Below are 18,793 nucleotides of genomic sequence, written 5' to 3'. Positions count from 1 at the left end.
GAAGGAAGTGGGGCCTGGGTGCACATGCGCCGCCTGCTGTGCTGGCCACATCTGCAGGCTGTGTAACGCCCTCACGGGGAAGTGCATCCCCCTTTGGCGCATGCTTGCCATCAGTGGGGAGGCTGCCACATTAAAGGCCATGACAAGGCGGCTGGAGCAGGTGGCCTGCATTCCGCCTGAGCCACGGGGGCAAACCCTGGCCACAGTGTGCGGGGAGTTTCACGCGATGTCACAACCCGCTTGGACGCCAGGAATCGAAGCGCATAGACTGTTTATCACATTGAGCGATACGGAAATCCGTGCCAGGACCGATCATCAGGCCTGGCGACGACACATTCCCTGCTCCGGCATGTTATCCTTGTGTGGAGTCTCGGGCAGCATGGCTCGCAGCAGGGGCGCAGCATGGTGTGCAGGTGGCATGGCTACACCTGTAATCAGACGACCAACAAGAGATGGTAATGCCAAACGATGATGACGAGGGGCCCGCCCTCCCACTTTGATGCAAGAGGGAATTGACTGTGCTGAGTGAGAAGTTCATGTCTCCATGCCCATAGGGTTGCAGAGCGGCAGGCCAAGCCGGTGCACCTAGGTCATGTGGGGAGGAAGTGGTATTCTGGATCTGCCCACTCAAGAGGCAGCACACTTGAGTCTCCTGCCATACGAGGCTGGAGGGCCTTTCCTGTGCTGGTGTCATCGGATCCACCCGCGAGGCTATCCCTCCAGCATTGCCAACTACTTCTCCAAACATATCTCCCTTGCACGAATACCTCCTCACTTCGCCTTTGCCTCATACCTGGGCCCTATCCAACTGCCTTCCGGTACTCAAGGCTTGATTCCCTCTTTATTGAATGCCAATGCGACAGCTACGCAGTCGGTTTGCTGAAGCTTGCCGGCAACACTTGTGCCAACCACTCCATCTGTGCCTTGCCAGCTGGCTCAGCATCCAGCCCGGCATGGGATTGCACCTTGTCGACATCCTTCTGGGCCGGCCGCACGCCATTCACGACAGCCACTCCCACAGATTTCATGGCCTTTGGAAGTCGTGAAGAGATCTTCTGGGCCGGTGCGGGGGACTTTGGAAGTGCCTTGCCGTGTGACGCCTGGCTCTGCGGCTGGCCAGGCTTCTTCTGAGCCTCCTCGCCGACCGTTGCCTGTGCAGCAGCCGCTTTTGGCAGCTGGATCGCGGGTCCCTTCTTCTCGGGCTCTGGAAGAGTCGGAGCCGGGCCACCTGGGGTGCCCGGAGCCGCAAGTACCTTCTTGCTCTTCCTGGCCTTGGTCTTTTTGGCCAGATCAGCAGGTTGGTTGTGGGCGTCGGCGTTGGCGGAGGTAGCAGCTTGGCTTGATGTGCTCGGGGTTGCAGGAGCTCCAGAGCCTGCAGGCAGAGCTGCTTTTGGCTTCGCCTTTGTGGCCTTGGGTGGCTTTGCAGAAAGGATGCGGGGCGCAGCTGCTTGACTGGCCGGGGGGGGTCCACTGCTTCCGGTGGGAGTGACTCCAACCACTGTGGGTGGCTTGGCGGGGTTGCCGAGGGGGAGTGTGGCTTTGACATTCGTTGCACCTCCTGGTTTGCCCTTCTCTGGAGGCAGCGGGGGCCCCGACTCGGCTGGCATGCTTTGTGCCTGAGCCTTGGCAGTTTTGGGAGGAGACTTCTTCTTTTTTGCCTTGGTCTTGGGAGGTGGGGGGGGCTGGGACTCGGCAAGGATGGCGGGTGCTGGCGGATCCTTCCTGGTGACTACTTGTTTGGCGAGGGGGATGGACCCAGCAGTGGCCGATGTGGTGCTTGCAGCAGCTTGCACGCCTTTGTCGAGCCCGCCTGCTGAGACTTCCATTGGTGTCACAGTGGGAATTTCACGATGGGGAGTGCCACCTGGCGTGGGGCCCTCCACTTGTCCCCTTGCTGCAGGTCGGCGCGACTCCCGCGCCCTGCGCTGAGCGCCCCGCTTTGCGTCCTTCTGCTCGCGTTTCACGTGCCTTTTCAGCAGGCCCGCCACTCCCTTGATCAAGCCCTCCAAGGCTGCTGCATCAGCTCGTGCAGCAGCCACTGCACAGGGATGAGACGGGGAATGCTGCGGTGCAACAGGCATGAGAGCAGGCATGGCGCGCAGGAGACAGAGGCGGTGAGCTGAGTCCAACCAAACCTGAGGCCCTGACTCCTACCTCGAACCCCCTCCTCGGAATGTGCTTTGCAAAGGGCATACAGCACGTCCAGGCTCTGCCCATGCTCACAGCCGAGGGGTGGAAGTGTACTCGCCTCATTCGCCTGGTGCGTGCACGAGATGAGGGTTGATGCATGGCAGGGAGGCTATCAGCTTCTATGTTATGAGATTGTGATAGGGAAACCAGGAGATGTAGCGCAAAAATGTATAGATTGCCCCGATCATGAGGCCAATCGCATCAACATTCCTTGCTCCTGAACGATCTGCATGTACTTGCCGACAGCATCTCCAACCCCTCAACCCACAGGCACCTTTCTCGCGGGAACATCCCACTGCACAGCGTACAGTCCCCGCCGAGACGACGCCCGGCCCAGCTCCATGCGCCTCAGCCGATCGCCCAGCAGGCGATAGATCTCGGCCGAAACGACCAACGGGCAGCACACCGTTCCTCCCTGCACCTGCTCAGGGGAAAAAAATGGGCGCTGGGAAAGCGGACCGTGCAGCACTGCACCCATCATCTCCAAAGACCCAACCTTTTCTGCGGTGCATAGCGCTGATCCCCACTCGCTGCCCAGCAGTGTGTTCTGCAAATGGCCTTGATTCTTCTTTTCCCACGCTGCTCAGGCAAAGGGGCTGGGCAGCATGCAGCACGGCGACCACCGCTTTCCGGAAGCAGGGCCTGCTCACCTTCGATAACAGCGGTAGCGCCCCGAGGATCACCTGCAGCTCCCCTGGCCTCATTAGGAACATAGCTTCCAGACAGGCATCCGCACCTGCACAGATAATATAGAAACTTGGCTTGGTGGTAGGGGGCGCGATTGGTCGAGTTCTCTGCCCCTGGGGGGCAATGTTCTCAGGTGAAAATTGTCCCACAAAGCCCGGAACATGCCGATGCCTCTGCAGTGCACAGAAGGCACAAGCTCTCAAGCTACTCCAGAATGACAACCATGGCCGGGAATCATGTAACCGAGGCACTGACAGTGACCTGCACTTGCCACCTCCTTGCAGTATATGCTTACTTTTGAACTCTTGCTGCCCCGCCAAAATCACGGCAGCACTCCTGGCCACAGCCGCAATGCGGTTGGCAATCAGAGGGTCCCGCACGCTCCTCCCAGCATTGTCATCACTGCTCTCGGGCAGAGGGTTGGGTTATCTCTCAGACACAGGAGTTGCTGGCAATGGAGTTGGCAGCACACTTTCGTAGTGATGCCACGATCTGACCCGTCATCAGAACTCCTGCAACACAGAGCCGCATGTCGCCCCTTACATGTCGAATGGCTCCTCAACGGAAACCATGTAAGACAGCGTGGTCCAGGGCAGGTAATGGAGCGACCCCTCCCAGGTGGACACTCGCACAGCGCTGTACAAGCTGCGGTGGGGAAGAGTGAACAGGAATTAGTTGTAAAGGGGGGAGGAAGGCGTCCTGCACATTAGGGCCCCACGGTGAGCAGCGATCGGTCAGCAGGCCAGCAGTCTTAACGCCTGAGGACCTCTGCACCTGCCACATGCAGAGCAAACCTACTCTGCCAGGGGGTCTTGCTCGAGGCCGGTAGCCCAGAGCTTCAGGAGCGGAGCCGTCACCTGGAAGAAAGCCAGGAACAGCTCCGATAAGGTCTCTGTATTTTCTGGGACTGCGTCCCTCCACCCCCGCAGGAGGTCCATGGCGCTCAGCAGGTCCGCTGGCGCCAGGGCCGCTTTGTTTACGCGGTCACCCTTCCCGGGGAAAATGGCTTTCAAGGGAGGCAGCAGCGGGACAGGGCGGGTCTGCAGCACAAAGAGGACCTGTGCATGGAAGGAGGCATTGGCTGAGGTCTTACAGGCTTGAGCAGAGGTTACTTGTGCAGAGAGGCTCTCCCTCTGGGATGTATAGGGAGTGCATCGGGGCAAGAGACGAAGTTGTTTGGGCAGGATCTTAGCGGTAGATTCTAGCCGTGCCACCTAGAAAGATCGTGCATAGCGACAATATCTGTGCACAAGCGCCATGCCAGCCCCCTGCTCCCAGTGCTTGACACCTCCCTCTCACCAGCAGAGTCAGGGCGTGGCTGTTCAACGAGCCCGCAGACGCATCATTCAGGCTATGGGCCTTGGCCCACGCCTTCACGAGGCGCACCAGAGCCCCGAACCTCCACTCCATCTGTTGGTGTGGGGTTTGGTGAGTGCTAGCAGTGTGACAGGAGAGCCAGGCTAGCCAAGGGTCCCCTTGCTGTTTCCAACACCCTTGCGTATGCGACATCACCAGACCAGGGCAAAGGCTGATCAGCCACCAACTCACTGTCCAACCACCTAGGACCCTGACCCATCACCTGGCCCAGGAGACCCAGGACGAGGGATTTCAGGATGGTGTGCCTGCTCCCAATGCTGACATCGCACTCCACACCTGAGGTGGCAAGAGGTGATGTGAAGGGAACCCGCTGTTGTGTGACATGCATGTTATCTGACACTCCCAAAGTTCCATGTGGCTGGCACGAATCCTTTATCTAGTACTGCCGTCATGAGCACGGCTCCACACCTGATCGTGCTTCGGTGAATTTTAAGAGGGGGACCCTGATGGACTTGTGTGTCAGCCTCAGCAGAGAGCCCGCCACCATGTTATGGCTCATCAACAGAAAGGCAAATTTCTGCAGCAATTCTCCATATTTCGATCAGAACTGGAGTTTGAATGGAGTTCAAAGCCCTCCATAGGCACAGCCAGTCTGAGGGCAGACAAGCTGCGTCCTCATTGCCTTCAATGCACGACCCCACAGGCCACTCTGCACGCAGTGCCTGCTCACATCGAGAGTCTTCACGTGTACTGATCGCATGCCAGGATCGAGTCGAGGGTCCAGGTCCAGATCCAGGAGCTCCTCCACATTCCTGCGAGCCCGGAAAGGTGAAGCCACTGATGTCCAGGCCAATATCGCTGGGTTCCATACGCTGCCAGCGCTCGGCACTCTGAGCAAGAATTTTGTGCCGTTGCGGGCCAGCAGGCAGGCGATTGCAGCTCAGGAAAGGTGGAAATACCAACAGCATTCTACTCGCCGGAGTTTTGGACCCAGGATGCAGAGATCGGCATCTCCGGTCATGGAGGAGAGCCCCGAGGCCAAGGATCCAAACGCCTCCAGCCAAAGCTCATCACTGCCGACGGAGATGACTTCCAGCTTCGTGTTCAGCCGCTCATGCATCTGCACGACAGAAGAGCCGAACTGTGCCACGGATACTTGCTTGGCGACGCAGCAGCTTCCACAGCCCGAATCAAGGCTCGGCGAGCAGAAGTCGCGCAACACAATCTCCAACCCACCGAAAGTCTGGCAGACAGGTCGCGCTGGCTGGGCATGAAGTGACTTGCGATACCCGCCAGGCCCGCCTCGACCCTGGCGGCCCACTCTTCAGGCAGACGACTGGGCTGCAGGGAGGCCATGTCCTTGCGCACAAGCGCTGCCAGAAGGTGCTCCTCAGCTCCCAGCAGGCTGCCGCATAGCCTGGCTCCGGGTGCAGGACGCGTCTGGGCCGGGCAAGAGTGGATAGGGATGAATTTGACACAAGGTTTCACTGCCAGAGTGATACTGAAGTGGAGGTGTCCATTGTATCGATCCTGAAGTCTGATTCATTCCAGACCAAAGTACCACTATTGGAGTTCATGCTTGAGAGGGCGCCTCTACATGCCAGCACAAGTGAGGTTCTGCACCTTCCTCACCTTGGTCTCCATCTCAGCAGGCTGCATGGCAGCGTCCATGCACTGAGGGAGGAGGCCCTACCAGGGTTGCCCTCTCCACAGTGCTACCAGCCGCCTTGAAGAGAAAGGGCTCTGATCAGCGCCAAGTCTCCCGGTTGTATCCAAGGCAACTACAAGGCAGCAATTTTAGGTCGAGCACTGGTGCACCCTCTCCTCACTTAGACCGAGAACCACTGAGCTGCCAGGTAGTGCTGTGTGATCGGCATTTTCGATCGCCGCACGATCCTGCATATACTTACAGCGATCGAGATCAGGCACTGGGGTCCGTTCACATCGAATCAATGACGCACAGTCCTGTCGTATCTACCGGCAGCATTGCGCGCCCACGAGATCCGAGCGCGCGCATGAAGTGACAGGGTCTCTACAGACACAGTCACCCAATCAGGGCAGGTATACTATATCCCGCATGACCCACTCTCATTCGAGCAGATCGATCGGGGCATCGAGCCGCTCTGGATCGACCTGGGGCCGGGCTGAGGAGGAGGGATGTCGGGCCTGGAGCAGGCCCTGGGGAGGCTCCGAGATCAGCCTCCCGTGCTGCAGCCCCTGGGAGTGCATGCGGTCTTTGATTTGATCAGCGCAGCTTCCAGCCCATCCCCTGCTGCCATCACCGTATGCCTGGGGGTGTCCAGCCCGGTGAGGTGCTTTTAATGCCGGATGCTTGCGGATCTGATGGGTGCCCCTCATGCATGATGCCATAGGCCATGCAGCCTGTGACCAGTGCAACAACCTCTTCCCACTCCAATGCTGCCACTCACGTGACCCAAATCGACCCCTGGATCCGCCAGGATGCAGCTGCGGTGGCGGTGCAGCGCCTCGTCCAGCTGGCGACAGCTGGGCGGGTGAGCCGGGGCGCGGCACAGGACCTGCTGCTGGCCGCGGCGAGCGGCGCCCCGGTTCCCCACCTCCCCGCCCTCCTCAACGGTCTGGTGGGCCTGATCGTGGCGCATCCCCCCCCGGGCCCCGTCGCCTGGCCGCGGCACCCGCTGTGCAGGGCCCTGCACGTCGGGCCCAGCGCGGCGGACGCAGCGGTCCAGGCGGCCGTGCGCGCGCTGTGGGGCGGCAGGGGCGGCGCGACGCTGCAGCGCACGCTGCGCGCGCTGCGCCCCGTGCTGTGGTGCGCCACCTGCGACCCGGGGCTGGGGCCAGGGCCCCGGGCATCCGCGGCGGCCTCGCTGGCACGCCTGGCGGCCGGGCTGGCCGCGGAGCCGCGGGCGGGGGACCTGGAGGCCGCGGCCAGCCTGGTCAGTATGCTGTGCCGCGCACTGAGCATGTGGGACCCTCATGACGCGCTCTCCCTGGCGCCTGTCGTCGGCCCCACCCTGGATGCCTGGCAGGCACTGCGCTTCGAACTGCAGGGTGGGCGAGTGGGTGTGGTGGTGGTCGGGGAAGAAAGGGTGGACAGAAGCGCGCTCCAGGGGCAAGCGCTGCCTCGGCGCATGTGCTGGGCATGTTTCTGGGTGTGTGTGTCCTCAGCCAGGATACTCTGGCAACCCCACAGCAGCATGGGGCCCTGAAGCCGCAGCCGTTTGCCGACTCGCAGCTCCATACACGAAACCCCTTCAACATTCCGGTTGCTCGCCATAAACACGCAGGGATCGCCGCCGAGGACCTAGACCGCCAGCTCGGAAACGCCCTGCTGTCCCTGGCCCTGGCCGCCGGCGGCCGCCCCGCCACGCTGCGCCAGCTCAGCGCGGCGCTGCACGTTGTGGGCTGGGGGGCCGGCGCCCCGGCCTCGCAGGCCCTGGCCCTGGCCTTCCTGGCGGGCACAGCGGGCACAGCATGCGCGCCGGGCCTGCTGGCCCTGCTGGGCAGGTTCCTGGGGGATGACCAGGAGGCAGCAGCCCGCCCCGACCGCGCCGCTGCACTGTTGATCGCCTTCCCTCTTGTGCACCTGGCCTCCCTGGCCGCAGACGCCGGGGCCAGGGCCTGGGCCGCAGGCGTGCTGAAGCGTGTCGCTGGGTTACAATGCCCCCTTCTGCCGGTTACAGAGTCCCTGAATCCAAATGCTCACCCAAAGGCCCAGCCCGCCTGTCGGTCAATCCCTGCACCGAGACCCTGGGCGCGATATGCGGTGGCGCTGGAGGCGCTGCGTGCGCTGTGGCGGGGCTCCCGTGAGGCCACCCGCGGCTGGCTGGTCGCGCTGCGGACCCATGCTGGAGCCTGCGGCCAGTCTCCGTCTTCACTCCCGGTGGGCATGCTGTGCGCGCTGCTGCGCCACCTGGACGTGGAGACCTGCGAGGAGGCCCTGCGCACTCTCGCTGCGCTGGCAGGGCCTGGAGCGGGCGGCACGGCCGTCGTTCTGCTGGCCCAACTCCTGCGGGCGCTGAGGGAGGAAACCAGGGCCGGCCCGGCCATGGCCATGCTCCGCCAGCTGCCGGCTTTGGGCAAGCATACGGAGGCGCTGCCATTTGTCCTGCTGTCCCTGCAGCGCCTATTCCACCCAGGTGGGTGGCGGGCTGGGGGTTGTCGGAGGTGTTTTGGGGGGTTGAGCGATGGCTGGCAGAGACGATACCATTCATATTTCATGATGATGTTAACCAGCGGACCAGGCGTACCTGCAGACCTGACACACCCGGCGTACCCAGGCTGCCAGTCTGTGCGTGCCCTCCTCCCGCAGGGAGTGATCCACGACTCAGGGAGCTGGGCTTTGAGCTGATGGAAGCTGCCTGGAAGGCAAACCGCAGGGCGTACCCTGCGCTGCAGACCTGCCTGCTCGGTGAGTGTGGGTGGTTCAACAGATGGCAGTGATGGAGACTGGCTGGCAGAGGTGTTTCAAGCTGCACAGCGCCTGTTGGCGTGCGTGATGCAGAGAGCGCATGCCCTTCCTCATCGTAGGATGAACCTGAACACCGGTGTTGCTGTCGTACCCCCCCCACCAGGCGCGACGCGTGCCTCAGCATCAGGCAATCCAGGGCCGCAGCCATCTGTGGCGCAGCTGCGGGCCGTGTGCTCCATCTGCGCCCAGGACCCTAACAAGGGCGTGGAGTTTCTAGGATCGATCCAGGCGGGGCTGTCGAGCACTGGCGCTGATGCCCTGCAGGCGCTGGCGCTGCGCTGCGTGCGCCAGCTGTGCGCCGCCGACGTGCTGGAGTTTTACAGCGCCTGGCGAGCCGTGGTCGTATTCCTGCCGACTCTGCCAACCGCCGATGGCACCGCAGCGGAGTGGGTGGGTGGTGATGGGGCATGGGGTTTGACGGGGAGTGTTGCAGTTAATGGTGTTGCGGTGATTTCTAGGATACAGGTGAAGCCCTGCTTCAGTGAGCATCGTTCTCAAGGCTCGAGCCCGACTCATGCATGTGCCATCTTTGCCGCCGCTGCACAGTTGGACCTCATGGCGCACGGAGCCTTGGACGCTGCGGCCGAGCCGGAGGTCGTGGGCGGCATCCTGGATGCCCTGTGGCTGGCCACGCAGCACCGATCCGCCGCGGTGAGGGGAGAACGGCCGAGCATTGGTGTGGTGCAAGCTCATGCAGATGTATTCTCCATGTTCAAGCCCGGGGCGTGCGCCAGAGGATGCCTCACGTCACCTCACCCGACTCCCTGTTGCTTGTCAGGTGCGGCTGGCGGCGTTCCTATCCCTGGCGGCCTACGACTACTCCCTGCTGGAGGAAAGCGAGGAGGCCCCTGACGTCCCGGACCTGCTGGCATTGTTAGTGTGCGAGGAGGACGAGGCGTGCCTGGACGCCGCTGGGAAGCTACTGGGCGCCGCCCTGGTGTTCAATTACAGGTTGCATGGTTGGGAGGATGGAAGCCGGGATGGGTCTGCCAGGTGCATGCATCGGTGGACTTGCCGCGGGGGATGGGTGACCGCTCGATGTTGCCAGCGAGCAGACTGGAGTGCAGGGCCCCAACTGAACGGCTCCATGCTCTCCCTAAACCCTGACCCCTGCCCGCCACTGGTCGGCAGCCGGCTGCAAGGCACGGGCAAGGCATCCGTGGGCGCCCAGGACGCCAGTCCGCTGGAAGACTCGCTGATCGCCATGTCTAAATCCATGCTGGACGGCGGGTCCCAGGCAGCGCCGGCCCTGCTGCGACGCCTGCCTTCCCTATCGCCGGTGCGGTGCGGGGCAAGTGTCTGCGTGGTGTCGGGACGGCGCTGCCTGGGGTAGTGGTCCCGCCGGTGCCTGGGATCTGGTGGATGCACCGGGTCCTCAAGCAATGCACTGTCAGGGACATTTCTTCGGAGCCCCATCTGCCCCGCTGCATGCATCCCTAGTCAGGCGGAGCAGAGCGGCACTGAAGGACCGTGACTTCAAGAGCAGAATCGTGTCAACATGCTCGCCATCGTTGCCAGCAGGCCCGTCGCCGTCTCACCCCTCCGCTCACCCTCCACCCGCCCCAGGTGGCAGTACTGGCGTTCTGGGCGCCGCCGCTGCCCCAGGGAGCGACCGGCCCGAGCACGGCGGCGGCGGCCGCGGCGCCCGACGCCTACGCCGCCGTCCTGACGGAGCTGGTGAGCATGGGCGACATGGTCCCGGGTCTGCGCGTGCCCGGGGCCGAGGCCGCCGAGCTCGGGGCGTGTGAGCGCGCGTGCCGCGCCTTCTTCTCGCGCTGGGCGGCCGCGGGGCGCGCCTCCGGCGTCCCTGCCCCCGCCGCCCGACACTTTGAGGGCCTGGAGGTGCGGGCCGGCGACGCGGCGGCCGCGCCGGCCGAACGCGCCGCAGCCTGCTGGTGCCTCGGCGTGCTGGCCGGCATGCACCCCCAGCTGCTGAGCCGGCGCGGGCAGGAGGCCCTGGGTCAGATGGCCAGGTGTGTTGAACGTCCACCGGCCGTCCGACGGGCGGCCACCCTGGGCCTGGCGGCGCTGCTGGCCCGCGTGCCGGGGGAGGGTGCGGCGCGCGAGGGGGAGCGCCTGCTGGCCTCGGTATGTAGTGGCGAGGATGGCGGGACGCCATCGCAGACCAAGGCTCTGCGCCGTGCGGTGGGCGGGGCCCTGCATGCGTCCGAGTCCGTGGCAGCTGCACCATATAGGCCCCCCGCGGAGGCTTGGCGCCCCCTCGGCGACGCTCCGCCGCCGCCGGCAGAGCCAGAGACCGCGGCCCTGACGCTGGCCGGCGCGGGTCCCGGCGCCGCGCGGCCGACGGCTGCGCGGAAGCTGGTCGAGGCGCTGGCCAGCGCAGCGCTGGGCTCGCGCGGCGCCGCGCGGCAGGGCGCCGCCCGCGGCCTGTGCGTGCTGCTGGAGGGCGGGACCTTGGAGCCTGAGCTGGAAAGTGCAGCCCTGGAAGCCCTGGAGAAGCTGGTCATCGCGGCGCGCTCTGACCGGGACGCCCGGGAGGCCTGCTGGCCGGTCGTGGCCCTGTGCCTCGACACCATGTGAGGATGAAATGGAATGGGGGGGGGGAGGAGGGGGGGGGGCTGTGCATCATGGCAATGCGGTGTCCCTTGTAGAGCTGTGGCTGCTCTGCATCTGGGACCTTTGGTGATCGACCAGGGCGCCGGAGAGAGTAGCTGAAAAGGTCTGATGCTTGGCCGATCTCAGCTGTGCGGCCTACACTTTCCTCCCCCCCATCTTCACAAACCTACACGCGCCCTCCCCGCCGCACGCACAGCGCCATGCTTAAGAAACGGCAGCGCCGTGCCGTCTCCAGCACCCCCTCGCTCGTCAACTCCATGCTGGGCATGCTGCGCGCGGACCCGGGCCTGCGCCCCGGTCCCGCCGCCGCCATGCTCCGCGCGCTGAGCTGCCTTAAGCGGCTGCCGCCGGGGTCGCAGCTGGGCGGCATCCTCCGACGTGCACTGGGGAGATCCGCCAGCGGCGACTCGACAAAGCCGGCCCCTGGCAAGGCTGTGGGCGAGGAATGCATGGTGCACCCCAACAACCCCCTCGTCCTATGGTCCAGCGCCGTGGAACTCTTAGCCGAGCACCCGCGCTGGGCGCCGGACGCGGCGCTGCTCCTGCTGGACGGCCTGCGCGACGACGGCGAGGCAGAGGAGGCCGATTCGAGATCTGCTTCGCGCATGGGCCGCCAAGAGACCCTGGCAGAGCCTGCCCAAGGACCGGCCCTGGGCCCCATGCCCCGGGGTGCCCGCGTCGCAGCGCTGCAGGCGCTCCCCGGTTTCCTCTCGGTCGCCCCGGAGCCCACAGGGTCACTCCGTGGCGTGTGTGCCGCGGTGCTGTGTAGAGAGCAGGACTCCCCATCCCGCCTGGCAGAGCTCCATGCCCTGCTGACATCCCTGCGCCGGCTCCAGAGCGGGCAGGCAGAGACCAGCTCGAGCGCGCCGGGCGTGCTTCCCAGAGCCGCTGCCGAGTGCGTGCTGCGCTCCGTCCTCGACCAGACTCCCCCGACGCTGCCCTTCCTCTCGCTGTCTGACGGAGCTTCCATTGGGGGACCAGTGCCTGATGGAGCCGAGGCCGAGGGAAAGGCCCTATCGCAGGCCGCACCGGGGTGCTTCCCCTCAGGTGCCATCGCGCGGTGCTGGGACAGCATCATGGCCTGCCTCGCCCTCATTGATCCTGCCGAGGTATGACGGTGGATTTTTGAGGACATGGCGGTTTGAGGGGACATGCCTCTGTCCCAAACCATTTCCCCTCATGAAGGCGCAAACTGAGATCCAGCCACCGCCCGGCGCTCACGGCGCGATCCTGAACGCCACGACACCCCACCGACCCACCCGTTGATGCTGCGCAGGTGGAGGGTGCGCTGGCGCAGCGGCTGCATGGCCGGCCCGATGCGGGGGCCGAGTTTGCGCTGGCGAGCGCCGTGGCACGCGGCATCCTGCCTGGAGATGCGCTGCAGCTGGGCCTGAACGCCGTCCTGTTCGACCCTGGCGCGGCGACCCCCGGCGGCGAGGCAAGCCAAGGTCGGGGCGGAGGCTCCCTGCACCGGAGGTGTGGCTGGGTAGCGCAGGCGGCGGCCCGGCTCGGCCCGGGGCAGCAGCGACACTGGGTGACTACCACATGCCGCATGGCCCAGGTGAGGAGGGGAGGAGACTGCTGTCCTCACACCTGCTAGGAACATGGGAGGCTCATTTGTGTATTCAAATCTGCGCTGTGTGGCGCCTGTCACAGCCCAACTAAACCCTTGTCCTCCCAAGCAGGGGGCGACCTCCCGGAGGGCAGCACAATGCCTGGTCTCCTGGCTGGGATTGGCCGTGGCGGGTGACACCTGGCTCTGCGCCTTCCCCGACGGCAGCAGCATGGAGGAGGGTGTCCTGGCTCTCCTGCCCCAGGCCCTGGGCGACCTGGTCTTGGACAAGGACTGGGCCCCTTGTGTGACCGAAGCGCTGGTGGGGCCCCTGCGCACCTTATTCCCCACTCAGGACTACCTGCAGTGCCTCTTTGCCGCGAGGCGTGTGCTGCCCGGGTCCATGTGGGAGGAGCTCCTCTCTGGCTGGGACGGTGAGCTAGCAGTGGCCGTTGAATAATGCCAGTGCCTTGTGAATGCATCACAGCAGGCGCAGCAGGAGGGAGCCGGTGCACAAACCCCGAAGGCGCAGCTCCGATACAAATGCGGTCCAGGCATGCGCGATCCGTGCAGCGTGTCGTTGCAGAGCGATGCCATGAGTGAAGGCACTCGATGAGGCATCGCGTGGCGCTCTCCTCGGGGTGACGCGGTAGGAATGGAGTGTGCCGAGGTCACTCCGGGCGGGGCGCTCCAGGAACTGCAACGCCTTGTTCGCGACGCGGAGGCCTACAGCTGGGCATCCCAGCTCCCAGATGTTTCGGATACAGTAGACCAGAGGGCCATCAAGAAGGCCCGTCTCCTGGAGCGGCTTCAGGTTGGCCGTGCTTGAAGTGTAGTGTTCCGGTGGGAACTGGGATGAGATTTGAGGGTCGCATGGGCAGCGGCCTCCACACCAGTCCGCTCACTCCTGCAGGAGCTGCACTCCGAGGAGAAGGCCCTGCGACGTCAGAGCGTGGTGCCACCCACACCTGCCCGCTCCAGCCGCACGGCACAGGACCCCTCCACCCTCCAGTCTGAGGTATGGGTGCAGGGGATGCCTGTCCCGATGGTTGAGCTGTGCAATCTTCCAGCACACAAAGGCTTCACTGAAACTAAGAAAACTTTATGCCCAGAATTTTAATCATAACGCATGCCGGTTTCCCTCCTTTGCATGCGCAGGAGGCGGTTCCGCACCCAATGGCAGTCCAGCCTTTGGCATGGCCCACCCCCACCGCCCTCTGGCCCCCGCGCTCCATGCACAGCTTCTCAGCGGGCGACGATGACAGCATCTCGTGCACGCAGGCGGTGGACTGCGTGCCCTCCACCCCCGCAGACGCGGGGCCGGCGCTCACGCCAGGCGGCGCGGCCACCCCTCTCGCAGCATCGCTGGGTCCGGCATCCGTGCCCGAGTCTGTGCCCCGAGCCACACATGGGCTACTCCACCCCGAGGACCCCAGGAGCCCGCCTCGCGGCCGAGCGGAGCACGCACCCGGCCCCAGCCCCAGCCTTGCTGGCGCACCCGCGCCTCCCATCCAGCTGCGCCTTCCATTCCCGGTCCTGTTTGCCACGCTGGGGCCGGGGCCGGGCCCGCCGGTCGTCGCCCTGGTCCTGGGCAGCCACGCGCCGCCGCACGAGCCCACCCACGCCCTCGTCTTCGACCCGGAGCGGGGCCGCTGCCTGTGGTCCAGCACGCTCACGCGTTGCGAAGGCGGACCGCACCCGGGAGGGCTCAACGCAAGCTCCATGCTCCTCGTCCGCGCGGCGACGCCCGCTGCCAAGCCCTCCGCCGCCGGGTGAGCTGAAGTCGTGCGCGGACGGAGCGATCATGTGGTCCAGGACTCGTGGTCTCGAGTCCTCTGTCGAAAACTTGCCGGACATGCACCTTGTATCAGTGGTGTTCCCACGCTCACACCCAGACTGCCCGGAGAGGTCGCTCAGGACCCCATCCCCACTGCACCCCCTTCCCACCACAGCGGCGCACCTTCTCTGGCCCTGGTCCTTGCTGGGGGGCTGGCCCCCGGCGACCCCTCCCCCGGCCAGCCCACCATCCACGTTGTCAGCCTGGGGGCTGGCGCCGGTCTGGCCCCACTCTCCATAGAGGCCGAGCGCGCTGTGTATGCTGCGCTGGACCTCGGGGGAGGGGATCTCCTCCTCGCAGGTGCTCGAGGGGCTCCGGGTCTGGGCGGGGAGCGGGTGGAGGGTCTCCGGGGCGCGGCAGATGCTCGTCGGCGGATCCCGGCCCTGCTTGTTCGAGAACGAGGAGTGAGCAGGCCGCCTGCCCATCGGTGCATCCTGCGAGGCCCAGCTCTTCGCCCCATTCACATCGCCCCAACCACCCTCCCACCGCCCTCCAACTCAGGTGACGGCCCTGACCTGACCAGGGTGCGTCTGGACTCGCTCTGGAGGTCCTACACCTGGGGCCCGGCGCCGCCAGCCGCCACAGTCGCCGCCCGCGACCTGCCCGACATCGTGTCTCTGGCCTGGGCCGGCACGGCGCAGGGCCCCGGCCCTGCCCGGCGCCCGCTGGTGGGCCTGAGCAGCTGCGGAGGAGCCGCCGTGTGGACCCCGGGCCTGGACCAGGTCCTCGCCCTGGTCTGGCCGCCCGACGGCCTGCATTCCCTGCGACTGTCTTCTTCCCTGGGCATCCTGCCGGCGGCGGGGGGCAGCGGCGGCTGCACCCTGGCCTGCGCCGGGGTGCAGGAGCCTGGAGGACGTCTGGGCCTGACCGCCGCGCAGCTTGGACAAAGGGAACTCGGCGCGGCGGCAGTCTCCGCAGAGTGGGGCCTGCCCGCCACCTGGACCCAGCTGCCCGGCCAACAGGTGGGTGGTTGGGCGAGGAAAGGGCGGCGCGGCGCGGGGCACACTCAGCCCGAGAGGGTATCAGGGGCAGTGATCGTCCGCGATGCCCGGCGAGACCGCCCCTCATGCCCAGCCCCCTTGAACACTGCAGGCAGTGACCGCGGTCCTGCACGTCGCAGCAGGGCAGGGGCCGGGGGAAACGGGAATGGGGGCGGCGACGCACAGCGCCATGGAGCAGAGCCTTTTCGGCTGGCTGGTGGTGGGACTGGCGGGCGGCGACCTCATGGCCTGGCACCTGCCCTCCGGCGCGGCGGCCGGCGGCCTGCGCGGCGTCAGCGCCGCGCCCGTCACCTGCCTGCAGGCCTGTCTTGTCGACCAGGCAGACGCAGGCTCGCTGGGGGTTTCTATCGTCGCGGGGTGGGCGTGCGGTACCGCGCTTGTAGTCCCTGGCGCGGTGCTGGGCCTAGGGCCAGATGCGGCCATGTAAAAGTCAAAGGACTCGACTCTTCCGGCTCACAGCAGGCATTGAGGGGGGAGGCGGCGCGCTGCACAGCGGCTGGGAGGCCTCCGGCCCCCGGGCAGCCGTGGCCGTCCCTGGTTGGCCTGCAGAACCAATGGGCAATTGGAAAAAAGGGGGTGCAAAAACAGTTCGTCACGGGGACTTCCCACGTGGTCACCCACCGCAGCAGGGTTCTCGAAATTGCGGGTTTCGAGGAAAACGGCGCGAAATTTTCGGGAAAATAACATTTTCGAAATTCGACTCCGAAATTTCGTGCTGACATGGCAGGTGCCCATGGGGCTGGGCCCGCCCAGCGCAGAGTGAGGATGATTTGGGCGGGCTAAGTCAGTGTGTACACAAGCACTCAAGTAATTTAAATCCAACCCCAAAGATTGGCAAGCATCGCGCAACTACCATGAAGACATTTCAGAAGCTTGCCGCCGAGGCATTCGAACCCGTGAATGATGAGGATTGCAGTAGCGGCAACAAAGTAAAGTGCCGTTACTGCAGGCGAGAAATTGCCAAAAATATTGCGAGGCAAAAGCAACACTTCTTGGGTGGAGCGAACGTTAAGACTTGCAGCAAGATTCCGGAAGCGCTCTTGGTGGCAGTCCAGCGTGTCAAGCAGCTCAACACTCCATGCAAGCGCAGCCACACATCCATGCCCTCGAGCAGTTCAGTGGCCGACAGTTCAGAACCTCATAGGAACCCTGATCGGCAGACCAGAATTACAGACGTCATGGGTAGCCGAAGTGCAGCACAGGCCAGACGGTCAATCGCACAGTTTTTCTATCGTCAGGGTGTGCCCTTCTTCAAGGTAACGTGCCAATCTGAGCCCATGGCGAGGGATGCAAACAATTGAAGTCCACATTGACAACATCCACCTTTCTGTCTGCAGGTGGAGACCCCTGAGTTTGTCCAGATGGTCAATCATCTTGTTTGCACTGGGGGCCCCTTCAAGATTCCCAAGCAGGCAGATCTGCGTGAAGAGATGCTGGCTGACAAGGTCCAGTTGATGAATGACAGCCTGATCCCCACCCTTACCACTGAGAAAGAAGAGGTAAAGTGCCATCCATGCGGACTTGATGACTACATTTCTACTCGGGAGTCTTTCACAGGTATGTTTCCCTCCTTACAAACTTGCACAGTAAAAACTGTGCAGGGCATCGCCCTTGTGGTGGATGGTTGGCAGGACCAAGCCAAGAAGCCCTTATTGAACTTCCTGGCTTTTACAAGCAAGGGAGGGCGCTTCATCAAGAGCGTGGACACCGCTGGCAAATGCAAAACTGCAGATTACCTTGTGGAGCAATTGGAAGCTGTCATCAAGGAGATTGGGGTCGAGAATGTGCAACTTGTCATCACAGACAATGCTGCTAACTGCAAGAGAGCCGGGGAAATTATTCATGAACGGTATGTGGGTACTCAGAAGTCTGCCCTAATATTGCTGTGCACACTGATGTAGTCAGCCTTTACATTCAACCAACCCCATCCTTTACACTCACCATTCTTGCAGATATCCCACCATCTGGTGGGTGTCATGTGCAGCGCACACCGTGGACCTCTTCCTGAAAGATTTGGGCAAGATGAAATGGGTGACGGAGATTCTGGATCCATGCCACCAGATCTGCAAGTTCATGACCAACCATGCAACAGCTGTGCACATTTTAAGAGAGCATTCTGACCAGGGAATTCTTGTACCTGGTGAGTGTGGTGTAGCATGAGGTGTGACATCACCTGGACAAGAAGCATGCCTAACTTTGATGTTTCATTTTTGTATCTGTAGGTGAAACTCGGTTTGGTTCAAAGTTCCTGATGCTGGACAGGTATCTGGATGTGAATGGGAAGCTGAGGAGAATGGTAGGCTCGGATGCATGGCATCAGTGGCTTACAGAATTACCTCCAGCCAAGAGACGTGAAGCTGGAGACCATGCATCAAAAATCTGTGACATCTCATGGAACGACAAAGCTCAGGCCCTGTTGGACCTTGCCAGGTGATGTGCAGTTGTCTGGGTTCAGCTAGATGTCCTTGGCTTGCAAAAACTTCTAATCTGCTGACAGCTTCACGTATCACCTGCCCATTGCCCTAGGCGCCTCGTGATGCTACTGCGGCAGGTGGATGCAAGTTCGGCCTTTCTGGGAGATCTAGTCGGTCAATTGCAGGCAGTGGAGGCGTTGCTGATCTCATCAGAGCTCATACCTTCGACTGAATAGTTGGCGGTCATGGCATCCTTCAATCGTCGGAGGAGGAGGATGATAGGAGATTTGCACATGGCGGCACACAGACTCCACCCTCTGCACCTCTTGAAGCTGCACTCAGGCGAGGTTCATGACGGCCTGAACAAGGTTTTCAAGAAGTTCTTCCCAAACCCTTCTGACTGTTTCCAAGTGCATTCCGAGCTGGTAAGTTCCCAGGAAACTTTGGCATCTTCATGTCTTCTCTACCGCCAGGGGATGAGTGCCCACCATTGGTGGAAAACGTATGGCAGCCGCCATCCCCATTTATTCCGTGTTGCATATCGCTTGTTGAGCAAACCATCTTCCTCCTCTGCATGTGAATGCAATTGGAGTCAGTACCAATATGTTCACAGCAAGTTGCGGAATCGGCTCTCCACCGAACGTGCAATGGATCTGGTATACATCTATGCCAACTCCCGTTTTCTGCGTGCCTTGGACAAAACTTGCCCCTTGAGTGAGCTCTTTCACGATGAGTATCTCCTGGACGATGGCATGCTCTCTGAGGCAG

The 18,793-nt window shown here is 63.2% G+C and overlaps 4 protein-coding genes across 4 annotated transcripts; 3 read left to right on the top strand and 1 right to left on the bottom strand.

Annotated features, from left to right (window-relative positions):
• Positions 1 to 3,671: 3,671 nt before the first annotated feature.
• Positions 3,672 to 4,753, bottom strand: F751_1425 (Poly(A) RNA polymerase gld-2-like protein B; the record flags this gene model as incomplete). Its single annotated transcript, XM_011400405.1, has 4 exons — positions 3,672 to 3,935; positions 4,177 to 4,287; positions 4,457 to 4,530; positions 4,663 to 4,753. The coding sequence occupies 4 exons, from the start codon at positions 4,751 to 4,753 to the stop codon at positions 3,672 to 3,674; spliced, it is 540 nt and encodes a 179-aa protein (XP_011398707.1).
• Positions 4,754 to 6,569: 1,816 nt separating this feature from the next.
• F751_1424 (Focadhesin) lies at positions 6,570 to 9,977 on the top strand (the record flags this gene model as incomplete). Its single annotated transcript, XM_011400404.1, has 7 exons — positions 6,570 to 6,982; positions 7,558 to 8,312; positions 8,486 to 8,584; positions 8,748 to 8,986; positions 9,191 to 9,295; positions 9,423 to 9,595; positions 9,776 to 9,977. 7 exons carry the CDS (start codon positions 6,570 to 6,572, stop codon positions 9,975 to 9,977), a joined length of 1,986 nt encoding a protein of 661 aa, XP_011398706.1.
• Positions 9,978 to 10,561: 584 nt separating this feature from the next.
• Positions 10,562 to 13,233, top strand: F751_1423 (hypothetical protein; the record flags this gene model as incomplete). The annotated part of the gene is made up of 4 exons (XM_011400403.1): positions 10,562 to 11,181; positions 11,418 to 12,330; positions 12,498 to 12,782; positions 12,907 to 13,233. 4 exons carry the CDS (start codon positions 10,562 to 10,564, stop codon positions 13,231 to 13,233), a joined length of 2,145 nt encoding a protein of 714 aa, XP_011398705.1.
• A 1,262-nt stretch (positions 13,234 to 14,495) lies between these two features.
• F751_1422 (hypothetical protein) lies at positions 14,496 to 16,038 on the top strand (the record flags this gene model as incomplete). Its single annotated transcript, XM_011400402.1, has 5 exons — positions 14,496 to 14,545; positions 14,726 to 14,910; positions 15,112 to 15,572; positions 15,703 to 15,810; positions 15,913 to 16,038. The coding sequence occupies 5 exons, from the start codon at positions 14,496 to 14,498 to the stop codon at positions 16,036 to 16,038; spliced, it is 930 nt and encodes a 309-aa protein (XP_011398704.1).
• Positions 16,039 to 18,793: the final 2,755 nt, after the last annotated feature.

The sequence above is a fragment of the Auxenochlorella protothecoides genome (assembly GCF_000733215.1).
Source record: "Auxenochlorella protothecoides strain 0710 unplaced genomic scaffold scaffold14, whole genome shotgun sequence".
In the NCBI taxonomy this organism is placed as follows: domain Eukaryota; kingdom Viridiplantae; phylum Chlorophyta; class Trebouxiophyceae; order Chlorellales; family Chlorellaceae; genus Auxenochlorella; species Auxenochlorella protothecoides.
The sequence above is the reverse complement of the archived record's forward strand: the minus strand, read 5'-3'. Positions and strand labels throughout refer to the sequence as shown.